Source organism: Penaeus vannamei, chromosome 17 (assembly GCF_042767895.1).
Source record: "Penaeus vannamei isolate JL-2024 chromosome 17, ASM4276789v1, whole genome shotgun sequence".
Lineage (NCBI taxonomy): Eukaryota > Metazoa > Arthropoda > Malacostraca > Decapoda > Penaeidae > Penaeus > Penaeus vannamei.
In genome coordinates, this window is record NC_091565.1 from 15783972 (window position 1) to 15798971 (window position 15000).

Genomic DNA, 15000 nt, shown 5'->3' on the forward strand with positions numbered 1-15000 from the left:
ATTAGTAACGAGACACTCTTTCTGTTTCTTATCAAGGACCGGACATTCAAATCAAATTTATATTCCTGTTTCGGTTGTAAGGAAACTGCTGTAGTAGTTCTTTGTGTAAGGCTTGCACCATCCGCTCTCGTAATGTATTTTCTACAGTCATTATTATCTATATTCAATGAACAACTTCTGCATATTTCACACGACAGTTACTTCGTTCGCACCCACACATACATAACCATCATAAATATTCAAGTCCTGCGACTCAGCCCCTATTTTTCTGTTTGTCTAATGTATGTCTTCCATTTTTTTTTTTCTTTCTTTCTTTTATACTAGACGTTCCTATTTTTGTCTACATTTGTATCCAAGGCGTCGTCTGCGTGCGACACGTGAGACAGATAAAATTCAGACCTCACTTACGCCAAACTATTATAGGCCATACCACAGACTCCTCAGTAATTCCCATAGACTGACTCTCCTGTACAACTCTCATAAATAAAGCCAACTTAGAAAATAATCGTTTCCTTTACCTTACCATCACACACGACGTCAGCGCCTGTCGGACTCAGCCACTGTCAGGCATAAGCAAGCATTCGTGCATCCAGAAAATGGCAAGCCTACATCATACACGCAAACCCGGATTTCATTTAAGGATTCCAATTTCTTCATGCCTAGCTTTTTGTCGTCATTTTGAGAAAACTTTCAGGTGTGAGTTTGTTTTGTCCTTCCATTGCCTGGATAGGTCTGTTTTCCTGATCTAGATTACCCCATTCATGTGCTGAAAAGAATCTTCTCTCTCTCTCTCTCTCTCTTTCTCTCTCTCTCCTTCTCTCTCTCTCTCTCTCTCTCTCTCTCTCTCTCTCTCTCTCTCTCTCTCTCTCTCTCTCTCTCTCTCTCTCTCTCTCTCTCTCTCTCGCTTTCTCTCTCTCTCTCTCTCTCTCTCTCTCTCTCTCTCTCTCTCTCTCTCTCTCTCTCTCTCTCTCTCTCTCTCTCTCTCTCTCTCTCTCTCTCTCTCTCTCTCACTTGAGATAGTTTACAGTCGGAAGCAAGTGTCCTCAGTCCTATCATTATAAATACCAGTTATACCCTCAATGGCGTGTCTTCCTTGACTCATCACTTGCTGTGTCCTTTGCCCCACTCCTCCGAGCGGTTTATGATTACATGTAATTATGCTGACCTTATCGCTTTGTCATACCCGTGTTTTATTTTTAAACATAGTCCAACTACAGTGCAATTGTCACGTATTCCAGTAGGCATTCCGACGGAAAAATGATAAAACAACAATGAATATCATGATGATAGTAAAAATGATTTTTGATGATAGTGAGAGCGATAGCAATGTTGATAGTGATGTTGCTATATAATGATGATTACAATGATACCACGAGCAATGATGATGATAGCTATTACTATTACGGATTTTGTTGTTATTGATGTTATTAATAGAATTATTGTCACTGCCATTGTTATTGTTATTACTATCATTATTAGCCGTGTTGCTATTGATTTATTATTATTATCATTAGCATCATAATACTAATAACAATAATAATGATAGTGATGGTAATTATAGTAATAAAAAATATGATAACAATAATCATGATAATAATAATGACAATTATGATAATAGTAACAATACTACTACTGCTACTACTACCACTAATAATGATAATAATAATGATAAGGGTAATGACAATAATAATAATAATTATTATTATTATTGTTGTTGTTGTGTCCATTATCATTATTATCATTAACAATATCACTGTTATTATCATTATCATTATTACTGTTGTTATTATTATTATTATTATCATCATTATTATTATCATTATTACCATCATCATCATCATCATCATCATCATCATCATCATCATCATCATCATCATTATTATTATTATTATTGTCATTATTATTATCATTATCATTATAATAATCAGTAGCAGCAGTAGTATCATAACTTTAACTGTTTTCAATATCATAATCACTAATATCATTAACAATACGATAGCAAAGAAAAATAATGATGATAATGTAATGATAATGATGATAATAGAAATTATAATACTAGTAATGATTATAATAACAATGTCAATAGTAACGAGAACGATAATGATGATAAGAATGATGAGAATGAGAACGATGATGACAATAATAGTTAACGATATTAATAGTAGTAATGAAAATAATCATGATAAAAGAATAATGATAAAAGTGATAATTATAATAGTAATATTGATGACAATATAGATATTATAGTAATAATAAGGATAATGATAATAATAACAATGATAATGATAATAGTAGTAGTAACAATAATAGTGATAATAGTAGTAGTAACAATAATAGTGATAATAATGATGATGATGATGATAATAATAATAACAATACTAATAATAATAATAATAATAGTTATAATCATTATAATCATTAATAATAATAATAGTAATAGTAATGATGAAAATAAAGTAATAAACCAATAATGATGTTAGTAATGATAATAGTAAAGATAATAATGATAATGACAATAATGGAAATAGAAATAACAAATGATAACAACAGTATTGTTAATAATGGCAATAGTGAAAATGGTAATAATGACAGTGATAATTATAATAGTCATAACAACAATGATAATCATATTAACAACAATAAAAATGATAATGATAATAATAATTATTATTATTATGATGATGATTATTATCATTATTGTTATTATTATTCTTTTTTATTATCATTATAGCAATAATAATAATAATAAGCATAATCATAGTGATAATGATGATGATGATGATAATACTAATACTAATACTAATACTAATACTAATAATAATAATGATGATAATAATAATAATGATAATAATAGTCACAATCATAATAATGATGATAATAGTAATAATAAGAAGAATGATAATGATAATAACAAAAACAACAAGTATACTAGTGACAAGAATAATAACAAAATTAAGAAGAATAACAATAGCAGTAATTCTAATAGTAATGATGATTCTTACAAGAATGATAGTGATATTTCTTTATGTAGATTACATTGCTTTTATTGCACTAATTACTCGCAATGAAACGGTTTGTTGTTTACAGTAGGGTTTGTGCAATATTTTGTATGAATATCGTATGAATATCGTAATATTGTAAGGTGATAAACAATTTGATAGTCAAAAATATAGAATTGTGGCTTAGTGATTCGAGATATTAATAACACTGAAAGAGTAACATTTGGCAACGTTTGAGATTAACGGATAAATATTTTAGGAATGATTTGGATAAATAACCTATTTCAAATAATGCAGTAACACGCAAATGAAAATCTCGATACCAATTTAGATGTTAGAAATTATAATCATGAGCAAAATTTCAATTCCAAGTTATAATTGCAATAATTTATTCAATTGCGAACGCTCCCTTAGTAATCAAAACAACAGTTTGTCAGATGTTCAAAACCAGCTTCGACATTGGGCGTGATCTAACGTTATATTTCTGCGCGTAACAGGTAATGAAAGGTAATTCTTGTTTGAGTTTATTATTTATTTAGTGTATATGGATGTGTTTCTTTTGTTTTCTTGTATTAGGTGTGAATTCTTCGTGAGAAATGGCGAAAGAAAAGGTCAAAGGTTGGCATGTCGTTTTTACCGCGAATTTTAGTTTGTTCGTTTTATGCACTACGTTATTGCCTTTATTTTGCTCAGAAGGGGCTGGAGGTTGTGCATCTTCTATTGTGTTAATTTTATGACTGTATTATAATTGTGGACATTTTAAAGAAGTGGTTGTAAGTAAAGTATTGGTTCGCTTTTTCTCTTTTTTCACAGAAAGGAATTTTGATAAATAATATATGGTCGTTTCCTAATATTTATGTTCACTGTTGTATCTCAGAAATGGATTGGATTATAAATTAGATACATTGCTTATAAGTTATATATATATTTGGCCATAATTAATAATTTCACAATTATTTTGTAGCTGTTATAGTTTGATTATTTAAAAGGCAGCAGATTTGTAAAATAAGAAAATGTTATTTTTTGATTTTGCAATATAATGGATAGGCTAATTGCAGAAGCTGTCTATCCACATGCCATCAGTAATATCTCCACAGAAAAGTATCTCTCCATTGTCATAGTAGTAGTTAGAAGAAGTTCACTTTACAGTAATACATATTAGACAAATTGTTTTTTTCATCCTCTTGCAAAAAATGTGTTCATTATCTTTCACCGTTAGATATTCCTTTTTTCCCTTTCTTTCTTTAGATGTCAGACCGTTAGTAAGCAGATTGTTAAGCCTTGTGGAACAGATATTGTAGGCCAATTTACTCAAGCTTGTTGGTGTTCATATCATGGGACCATATTTTCAGGGAATATTAGATAACAATTAGAATAATAGAGTTTGTAGAGTCTGAAGGATAATGTTTTTTCTTGTTCTATCATATAACCCAAAGATGTCACTTGAATTACTATAAATGGAACTGCTGATGTTAGAGTGTTGCAAATTTGCCAAATGTGTAAGAAATGGTTCGGAGTGTAAAAAGCAAGTAGATTTGAAGAGAAAAAGTGATAAAAAAAAGCGATTAGAAGACTAAAGACCTAGTGGAGATTGAGAAAAGATGGTGATCATATAGAACAACTTAAAACCCTACTCTATATGAGATACAATCTGCACATAGTAAAGGTCAAGTCACAGCTGCTTTTCAGAGTCCAAAGATTTACTCATTAGCAAACCATTGTATTATTTTCGGCCAGGATAAGTGGAGTAGAATATCGTCTTTAGTAGGGCACAGTGTAAAGGGCCTTGTCTTGTTCATGTATGAATATATATTGTTTGTTATATTAATCCATGTGTGTTGTATATCTGACTGACCCAAGAAGCTGAAACTAATTTGCTAAAATGTTAAGAATGTGTCTAAAAAGGAATAGGAAAAATGTAAAGATCTTTTATGGGAATACCATTAAGAAGTTGGTAAGGCTGGTGTGATAATTAAACAGCTAATCAATAAAATGTTCACTTTTTAATCTTTAATTTTAAAATCTGGTTTTCAGAGTCAGAGTCCAGCACAATGCTTGCAACTGCAGGAGATACAGTGAAACTATGGAATACCCAAAATTATTCTCTATATCAAGAGATACCTTCTGTCAATGGTAAGTCATGATGCCAAGTAATATCAAGTGCTGGCCTTTTTTCCAAATTAAAGACAAAGAGAATAAGAAAGAGAGGCACATATGAGCATCTTTGTGTGTATGTATGTGTTTAAGCATGTGCATGTGGTGTATATTATGAATAATGCATATCTACACTTGTAGTTGCCCTTATTGATAGCTGTTTTGTAATTATACCTAAATCTTCTTGTGTATGATTATACATAGTGTTTGTAAATATTTAAATGGCTGCTTTATCACATTTCATTTCATCATAATCTGTATTTCATTGCAGGACGTGTTATTGGCCTGACCTGGAATCAAGATGGGCAGTGCCTCGCAGGTTTGGGGGAGACTGGTGACGAGATCATTTTATCTGCTATTAATGCCAAGTCAGCAGCTATGATTGGGGTTGTCAGAGGAATGGTAAGGTTCTAGCTTTTTTGGTCTTTTTCTGAAAATTGTTGTTCAAGATGAATTATATATATCATATTTGCACCAGTAGGGAAAAGTTGGGAAAAGAAATACCATTTGACTTCATTTTTGTGCCTGGAGTTTCTTTCTTCTGTTTTATCAAAACAGTAGAATACTGTATTACCCACTAGTAAAAAAATATTGACAATCTTTGTTATTTATGTTTATACATCTCTTTTCATATATTTTTTTCTCTCTCTCTTTCTCAGGATTCCCCATCATGCATCAAGTTTGCAAGTCGATCACCACATTATTTAGGAATTGGATCCAAAGATGGATCTGTGGCTATATGGAATGTGAAATCCCAAGCACAAAAGAAAGTATTTGCAGTAAGTAAAAATTGGTTATAGTTCTGTTTCATGAAGTTTTATGGAAGGTAATTCTGTAAATCTTTGTAAATAATGTTTGAATTTGTAGTATGTATAATATAATGAAAAAATTGCAGTTTCTTGAAAGAATTTTTAAAAGCATTGGTGTCATTAAGAAGGTCCTTTTGTCTTTGTGAAAGTTAGATTTTGTGCCACATCTTTATATAATATTTCAATAAGTTTTATACAGATATATATGTGTGTTTTTATATGTATATACATATACTTTTTTCCTTTTTTTATTTTTTCTATTATCATTATTATTATTATTACCTTTATTTTTTAATAGGTCACAGATACATGCATCACAAAAATTAGCTTCAGCCACAATGACTCGCATATTGCAGCAGCCTCCAAAAAGGGAGCAATCTTCCTTCTTTCTGTTGTCAATAACTCATCAGCAGGACCATTCAAGGTCTTTGATAATAAGGTATGTAAGATTTTTTTTCTATTGTGTGCTAGATAGCTATTTAAAGATAAATTGATGTTTTCTTTTTCCTAGATTAGCCTGAATTCAAAGAAGCTGTTTAGAATAGAAGCTGTTTAGTCCTAAACCTGCATGGAAATGTAATTTTGTTTTTATTTCAATTTTCTGTCTGCATGATAGCAGATTCCTGTGAATGAAATTATGAGCAAAGTATTATATTTATTACCAAAAATGATTTTTTTCTCTCTCTCTCTTTTTTCTAGGCTATAACGGACCTAGCATATAGCAGAGCAAAGAAATTTCTGCTAGGCTGTTGTTCAGATGAAGGCTCCGTGTCCTTATTTGATTCACATGCCAACAAGGTGATTCACTCTTTCAAGGGAGCTCATTCCTCACCAGCTGCCTCAGTGTCCTTTTCTCCGGTCAACGAACTGTTGATGATATCTGTGGGATATGACAAGAAGTTTGCTTGTTATAATGTACAGACAAAGCAGTAAGTATGTGTGGTCAGTGGTTTGGTGATAGTAGGATAACAGACAAATCAAATGTTAGATAAAAAACAAAAATTGTAGGACAACAGATGGACAAATAGACGCAAACAGGTAAACAGATTGGAAATTCACACAATTCAATTGAAGGGACTATCACAGTATGATTACATCATATATATGTTCTAGCATTTAAAATACATTTAATATATTATAGCTTCTGAGCTTTACCAGTGTATGGACATTAGCTAAAACTTCCTTTATACCTCTAGCTATGAGTTAACAGGTAATGTTCCACATTACTGCTAATATTACAGGTATATTTTGCAATGTGCTTGTATTTGTTTGAACAGTAAAGCTTCAAGGAAACAAACACCATTATTTCTCAGGCCCCTGATGACTCATCGCAGTTCAGCCCCCCTCACCAGTGCAGCCTTCCTCAGTGGTGGCCAGCAAGTCGCACTTGGCACCATGACTGGACAAGTATTTATTCATGACCTGCGTACTCTTCGCACACCCTTGGCTACCGTCCCAGCTCATACGAAGGCTGTTACCAGTATCATTGTGCAACCAGCAACTCGAAGTGCAGTGTGTATTCTTATCTAAGGTTTCAACTCTCTAGATGAATTACTCATGAATAAGTGTTCAAGTGGCTTGTCTTATTCCCAGTATTCAACATTACTTTTGGTAGTTTTTATCTTTTCTTTTTACTTAATAACTTACAGTCTGAAAGCAGTGCTGGTGGTGTGAAAAAGAACTCCAAGCTGAAGAACAATATAGAAGGCCAAACTTCTCACAAAACATCCAAGTAGGTTATTTACGGGCAAGAGAGCCAGGTGCCAATGTCTCTGTATTTATAGGTTTTGTACACTATTGAAGAAGAATATTATTTCCAAAAATATGTCAGTATAATCCTTTGTATTTAGTTGTACACCTAAAGATGTATTACATGCACTATAAGTAGTAATTGAATATTTCTAGCCACCCTTTTGGTTTGTGGAGGGTAAGTTACTTTTGGTATAACTGAAATATGTGATAAGAAATATCTGTATTTTTGTTATTGGACTATTAGACCTTTGCCTTTCTTTTATTTTGGGAATAAATGAATGCAAGGAAAACTAACTTTCTAAAATGATTAATATCTGTACAAAGTGATATTTTTTAAAAGTTCATTAATAACATGCTCCAGTAAATTAATATGAATCCCATGTAAACTAGTGATGTAACTTTTGCAAAAATTAAGTTTAAATTTATTAAGTATATGCAGAGTACTAAGAGACCTGTATCCTACACAGATCATGCTCAGACCAGCCATCTGGGGGGTCACAAGCAGATCCAAGTGTCAAGAAGAAAACCGCTTTGGCTCCTGCAACTTCCGTGGATCCTTCTCATGATGTGTTGTCACCTGATGTCTTTTCTCCAATCAGATCCACAGAGAACCCGGTGAAGGTTAGATATAACTACATGGGTGTTGAATAGAGATATATGTATATAGTGTAACTTAGATGTTTTTGTTATAGAGTATATACTCTTCTTGTTCTTCATCCCCAGTAATAATTTGTTAATTTTAATTTGATTGATGAAGTTTATTGAGTGGTACTTACAGTTATAAACCTTTCTGTAATTGCTGTTGTTAATCCTATAACATTTATATATTCTCTATGCTTACAGATGAATATTGAACAAGTTAAGAAGTTTACCTCCTTAGAACGACATGGATCAAGAGATTCTCTTGGCATGGATGATGTTTTATCTCCAGTTCGGCCAATAACACATGCTCCTGAAACTGCTGTTTCACCTCACACTTTAGTTGTTGCATCTCACAACGTAGATGATGGTATGCATTATCATTGTTGTTACAATAACTCATATTCTTTTATTTATATCATTTGATATACTCTTCTACTGCAAATTGTAAAGATGTAGTTTTGAACTTTATTTCCAAGTTCAGTATTTCTACTACATGCATTATGTAGTCTTTAGAGCTGAAAGAAGAAAATGGTTCTTGTCAAGTATTAGGACATTTCTACAAAATTATTATTGATTTATTCTTTCAGATATCTTTTCTCCAGTAAGAGGAGCATCAAGTAATACAGGACTGCCTAAGATTTCTGCTGGAATGTTTGAGTCTTACAAAGGACATGACTGTGAAGGTGAGTGTTCCATGGAAGGTGTATTGATAAGATTAACAGCCATATTCACAATCAATGCGAAGCCCTCTATGACGGGAGTTTGCGAAGGTGATTGCATTGTTGTACCCACAATCGCCTTTGCAAACTCTCGTCGCAGAGGGCTTCGCATTGATTGTGAATATGGCCGTAAATCAGAGTAACACAGGTAATACAAAGCTATTTGAGAATGTCTTGATTGTATGTTATTATTATTATTGGTACATTATAATCTTGTTGAGAGATATTTCCTGGTTGATTTTAAATAATTTCATATTAATTTTCCTAACAGATGACCTACTGTCTCCAATCAGATACAGAAGTAATTTCAGGCAGCAGTCTGGGAGTACAGGAAGCGCATCACCAAATATACCCCAGATTACCACAAGTGATGCCCTATTTGACGAACTACCTATTCCTCAGAATGAAAATTCAAAAGACAAAGAAAATGTCCAACCTTCAGATGCAGGCAAACCAAATAATAATTCAAATACCTATAACAAGGGAACACCTGTTCGAGCAACCCATTTAGAGGAAGCTTCGCCTGCCAGTGTTCTTTCTTTACATAATCAAGTTAATGATATCAAAGCCAAGAATACATCAAGTGCCAAGAAACCTAACAATATAATCACATCTGAAACGAAGACTATGCAAAATGTAACTACAACAGAGGTATCTAAAACTCCTGAACTAATGAATCCACTTAACAGGCACAGCCACACCAAAAAGACTGAATCTCCAGCTGACCTCCCATCACAGGCTGCAAAGCTTTATACAGAAGACGCAACAACTCCCAGCAGGTATCAATACACAAGATCATCGCCACCTCACAAGCGAGTCTTTTTACGACCAGTCCATACTAGTGATCTCTTTTCTCCTGCTGATGGTACAGTGGATCAGATTCAAGTTAGTGGCACTCCTAAGCAAGAGCTATCAGGTAAGAACTACATTTTTTTTTTTTTTTTTTTCTGAATAATGTAATAAAAACAGTAGTTATAAATTTTGGTGTTGATAAAAACTACCTTGAGCTAATTTTAACTAGCCTACAATATTTGTGTGCATGTGCTTGTGTGTGTGGGTGAGAAGTGCTTTCCTCACATTTACTGGTATTGCCATTAAAAATTAATTTTGACTGGAGAAAAATGTTAACATAGAAATACTATTGATGTTTTTGTTGTCTTGTTAATCCAGCAGATGTACCTAAACCTGGTAGCGATGGAACTCATGTGCTGCAGGTTGATTTGATACGTAACTGCATGGCAGAAGTTCTTGAAGAATATCAAGACGACATTAATCGCCGTTTAATGCACCTGCAGTGTGTGGTCATGAAACAATTTTTGAAACAGCAGGTACGACATATATTAGTTTTATGTAACTTTGATTGTGGAATCAAATGAAAGTTGTGTAAACATCTAACATTTTCCAAATACTCACAGAAAATTGTGGGGAATAGCAAAAGTAAAAGTTAAAAAATAGTGAATAAAAAAGTTACAGACATTAGGTAGTTTATATAATATTTGACATTTATTTTGCAGGAAATAATGGAACAGCTTCATCGGCAGTATTCTTTAAATGAAGACTTGCTTCAGGAAAACGAGAGATTACGCCAAGAGGTTAAACACTTGAAGGCAAATTACTAGAAATATAGAAAACATGTCTGCCATTTTAATCTTGCATTTTTTGTCTTATTTTGTAGCTTTTATTACCTAATTGTTATATTTTATGAAAAGATGTAAATAAGAAGAAAAACTAAAATCTAATATAAAGTTATTAGTTCTTTCAATATCCTTTCTTGAATTGCATTTTTATATCGAAATTCATTCTGTTGCTTTTAAATCATTATGAACAGGTTTTACATAGTTGGTCAACCAAGATGTATCTGATTAAGTTTTTAGTTTTATGAAAAATTCCATATATAAATATCATCTCTAAACCAGTATAACTATTGACTTTCAGCTGTTATAAGTACAAATGCCATTCAGTCATTTTGCAAGCTAATCTATGTAACATAGATATCAAAATATAAGCTTTTAGGTGCCTAATATTATCCACAAACTACCGAGCAGTGCAAAAGGGAAATTGTCATCAGCCCTGCATTAATGGCCACTAACCAAGTTTTTAACCCCTGTTAATTGGTAAACCTTCACTTCCAATGAGCCAATCATTGCTCCATATTTTTTCCCTTTCTTTCTTTATAAAAAGCAATTATCATGCTATATAATATATTCCAGGTATATTCTAAATTTGCTAGGGACCATTTATTTATTTGTCAAGACAAATAAATGTGCCAGGTCATACAGCACTATCATGAATTATTATGTAAAAAGGTTAAAAATGGGTTAATGATTAGGACAAAATGTGTTTCATGTCAAAAGTTGTAGGGTGCTGTAGATTAGTATGATGTTGAAAAGAGCACACAGAAAATAAAAGCTGTTCAGGACTGACACAAAGCCAGCCTTCCAGCCTTTTAAAATGGCTCTTACACTTTAGGATAATGACAGAAAAAGGGAATAAAGAAAAAGAAAAGGAAAGGGGGAAAAGAAAACATGCTAAATTAGTTGAGGCAAGGGTTGAGGTCTACGGTTGTGGTGATCCTCCTTATGGAACCCCCCTCCCGTGACAATTATGAGCAAGGGAATGAAGAGGGTTAAGTGCCATACTTATCGTACGATACTTTACATATCATTGGTATCATCGGACATGCCTACCTATTCAAGTACTCAGCTTTGTGGACAACATTCACAGGCAAGCCTGGCAGAATTTGTCTGCTAACTGCACTGCTCAATGGACACACCTGGTCATCTGGGTAGGCCTTAACACAGTGCCACCAGGGATGGCATGTACATATATGTCATGCCCACTGTGTGTTTGATTTTGTAATTATCTTTACACAGATGGCTTCATAAGTAAGAAGTCACAAATGAGCCAATTACAAGTACTACCTGTCTCACTTGCTTACCCTTTTCCTTGATTTTCAAAAAATATTTTCTGATATCCAATGTTGTTGTTAGTAAGGTCAGTAACACTATAATAATTATGATTTCTAAAATAAAAGTGAAAGTATTAATATTAATAGCATCAGTAAAAAAAAAAAAAAAAAAAATTGCAAACTCAAGGAAAGGTGAAATCGGGCGAGGAGGTCACAAGGTGTACTAATTGACTCATTTGTTGCTAAGCACTGTCAGAGCAATCTATGTGCCGAGACATTTCACAAAATATTAGTGAACACATTGGGTTACGAAGCAAATACATGTGTAAGGCACACCTTGCTGGTATCTATTATTCCCTCAACTACAGCCATATCCAGTCTTCTGATTTGTCCATCAAACTTGTTAAAAAAGTTTTTGATGACAAGATTTGTGCCTATCAGATACTGTCCAAGGGTGTGGACAGGACTCAGTCTATTTCCCTTCTTGTTCTAAATGACACTGTCCTTTAAGGTAAGACAAACAACCAGAAGTTTACTGAAAAATAAGGGAAGCTTAACCACTGAATATATGGCTATGATTATTAATAAGGCCATCTACATAAGTCCAGCAGACCTTGCCTATTTCTCTTACACATAGGTGTTGGTACCAGGCAGGATCACCCATCCATATCCAACAGCAAACTGTCAAACTACCAGGCAAAAAAAATTATCTGGTTATTTCACTTGGCAAGTAAGCATGTGCACTATCAATTTGCCTGTCAATTTTGCTGAACAATGGGCACATTTGTATACTTGTTTAGCAGTCGTATCTGAACGTTTACATGGTCAAGCACAAGAACTTTGCCCATCACCAGATTGTCTTGGAATGAACTTTGTATTTTCACATCAAAGCATGATGTATTTCATATAGCTTTATGTAAAAAAAAAAAAAAAAATCAAACTAAGACATCCTTGTCAACAACCACTTTAATGAATCAGAGGCTGAATCACAGATTAATACATGTTTTTCTTTGAGTGATATTTTAAATTGTAATTAACTACATTTGTAAAAATGAGTGCATTCACATATGCCTATAATAAGCATTTAAATATTGTAACATTTAAAAGTTGCAAGGCTATAGTAAACACTAGCTAAGGAAAATGGCAATTGCTAGACTGTCCAGTTAGAATGGGAAAGTTGTATGTTCAGAAGGCAATCTTTGTGGCAATTTATGATAGGGTTCATTTGTTTGAGTTTGGGGCCCATTGCAATCTTTTACTGCATCAAATTTTAAACTTTATTGTAATATCCATCATGTATAGATTTATATACTTCAAGAAATAAGGGTCAATATATTATAAAGTAACTTGTGAACAAACTAATACAGCAGTGGAATGCATTTACTTAGGTGAGTAACTATATTGTTTGTTTATCTAGCCACATAATTAAATGATTAGTGCTCATGGGTATACTAAAATCCTAAGGCCTATTTCTGCTTTTCATGTGTGTAATGTTAAATGTTTGATGTTTGAAACAAATAAATGTGCTAGACATAAATGGTCATACAGCAGTATGGTAAAGTATTGTGTGAGAAAGGGTAAGGAGGCATTAAAGATTAGAATAAAATGTGTTAGATATCAAATATTAGAGCGCTTTATAGGATAGGGTAGTGAAAGGGAAAAAGAGGGTTGTAGATGAACTAGAGCAGAGGTTAGTAGAAAGGGGTTAAGGTAGTAGGGCAATTGAGTGAATTACAGTATCTCACTGGGGAAGGTATAGGAACAATGTTCAAGGAAATCAGAGATGGCTGTCGGAAAAGTAGGAGTATAATCCAGGGAGAGGGGGGGTTGTTAGATGTCAAAGATTAGAATATCATGTCATAGGAAAGTATGGTAGTAAAAGAGGAAACGAGGAAAGTAAATGAAGTAGAGCAGGGAGATCAGTTAAGGTAGATAATACACAACCTTGGGATTCATAAGTAACTGTGACAAGACGTGAACGACCAGAGTGGCTGCAAAAGGTAAACTTGCCTACTTGTTTTTGGAGTCATTGTTGAAAGAAGGATGTTCTCAGAATAAGGGGCTGTGGGGGTAATCACAAAGAATAGATCCCACTTGGTTGGGCCAAAGAGTACTCAAAATGTTTGCAGAGGTAGAGGCAGTAGAAGGACAAGGGCAAGAGGAATATGGGGTGATGTGAAGTGGAGTCGTTCTGTGTGTGTGTGTGTGTGGGGGGGGGGGCAACAAAGATGGGGACCCCAGGGTCCCCACAAGGGGCAAGGGCTAGGCAATTAGCCGAGGCAATATCATACCCATGGCTCCCAGAAGCCGTTCATGACCGACAAAGCTAGGCTTTCATCCTTTCAGCACGGCTCTCACACCTTAGGAATGGAATAGACGAAAACAGAAGAGGAAAGGTAAGAATACAAGACCTAAGCTAAATTAATTTAGGCACAAGGTATTGGGCCGCAGTCTCCTCCTCCTATGCCGTCCCACTGTCAACAGCGAGCAAGGTATTTAGAGGGTTCATAAATGTAACAAAAGCAGCTTAGTCATCTTACAACAGGTGAATTTCATTATTTACACACTATGTGTATGCATTACCTATCTTTTACGATTACTGAACAGAATATGTCTGCAAACAACACAAAGTCTCCAAACCTAATCTTCCTCTCAATTTTGGTTATCAAATATAATATAAGTACAGTAGCTTCATGTATACATTAAGCAATGAATATCTATCTATTAGTAAATCAAATAGCCACAGCAAGATTTTTACAACAATCATACTAAATGTACTTTCTCTATAGTACTACCAGCAAAACTAATACATTCTTCTATTCTAAATAGCTTCAAGTATTAAGCTTACTAAAAGAAGAATTTTCAAATTCAGTTTATCTAGAGGAGCAAAGCAAAGATAATAAAACACAATTTTCCTTAACTTTTTATTTCAAGTTTAAGGAAGAATAGAGCCTTTTGCCGCATTATCTGTGGAAGAGAAAAAGAACACATTGATATTATGAAAAATTTAAAAATGT

General features: G+C 33.5%; 1 protein-coding gene across 5 annotated transcripts in view; it reads left to right on the top strand.

Moving 5' to 3' along the window:
• Grip71 overlaps window positions 1-10824 on the top strand; it is a 21323-nt gene extending 10499 nt beyond the window's left edge. For 2 of the 5 annotated variants that reach the window (XM_027353687.2, XM_027353689.2), the window contains 13 exons: window positions 5034-5132; window positions 5425-5555; window positions 5813-5932; window positions 6261-6401; window positions 6662-6891; window positions 7276-7474; window positions 7612-7694; window positions 8182-8335; window positions 8558-8723; window positions 8944-9039; window positions 9347-9991; window positions 10246-10403; window positions 10590-10824. In XM_027353687.2, coding sequence (XP_027209488.2) covers window positions 5051-5132; window positions 5425-5555; window positions 5813-5932; window positions 6261-6401; window positions 6662-6891; window positions 7276-7474; window positions 7612-7694; window positions 8182-8335; window positions 8558-8723; window positions 8944-9039; window positions 9347-9991; window positions 10246-10403; window positions 10590-10694 — 2310 coding nt within the window. In that variant the 5' untranslated portion in view covers window positions 5034-5050 and the 3' untranslated portion in view covers window positions 10695-10824. Of the gene's footprint in view, window positions 1-3358; window positions 3507-5033; window positions 5133-5424; window positions 5556-5812; window positions 5933-6260; window positions 6402-6661; window positions 6892-7275; window positions 7475-7611; window positions 7695-8181; window positions 8336-8557; window positions 8724-8943; window positions 9040-9346; window positions 9992-10245; window positions 10404-10589 lie in introns of those variants that run through there. The other 3 variants (XM_027353688.2, XM_027353685.2, XM_027353686.2) reach the window with 3 other exon arrangements.
• Window positions 10825-15000: the final 4176 nt, after the last annotated feature.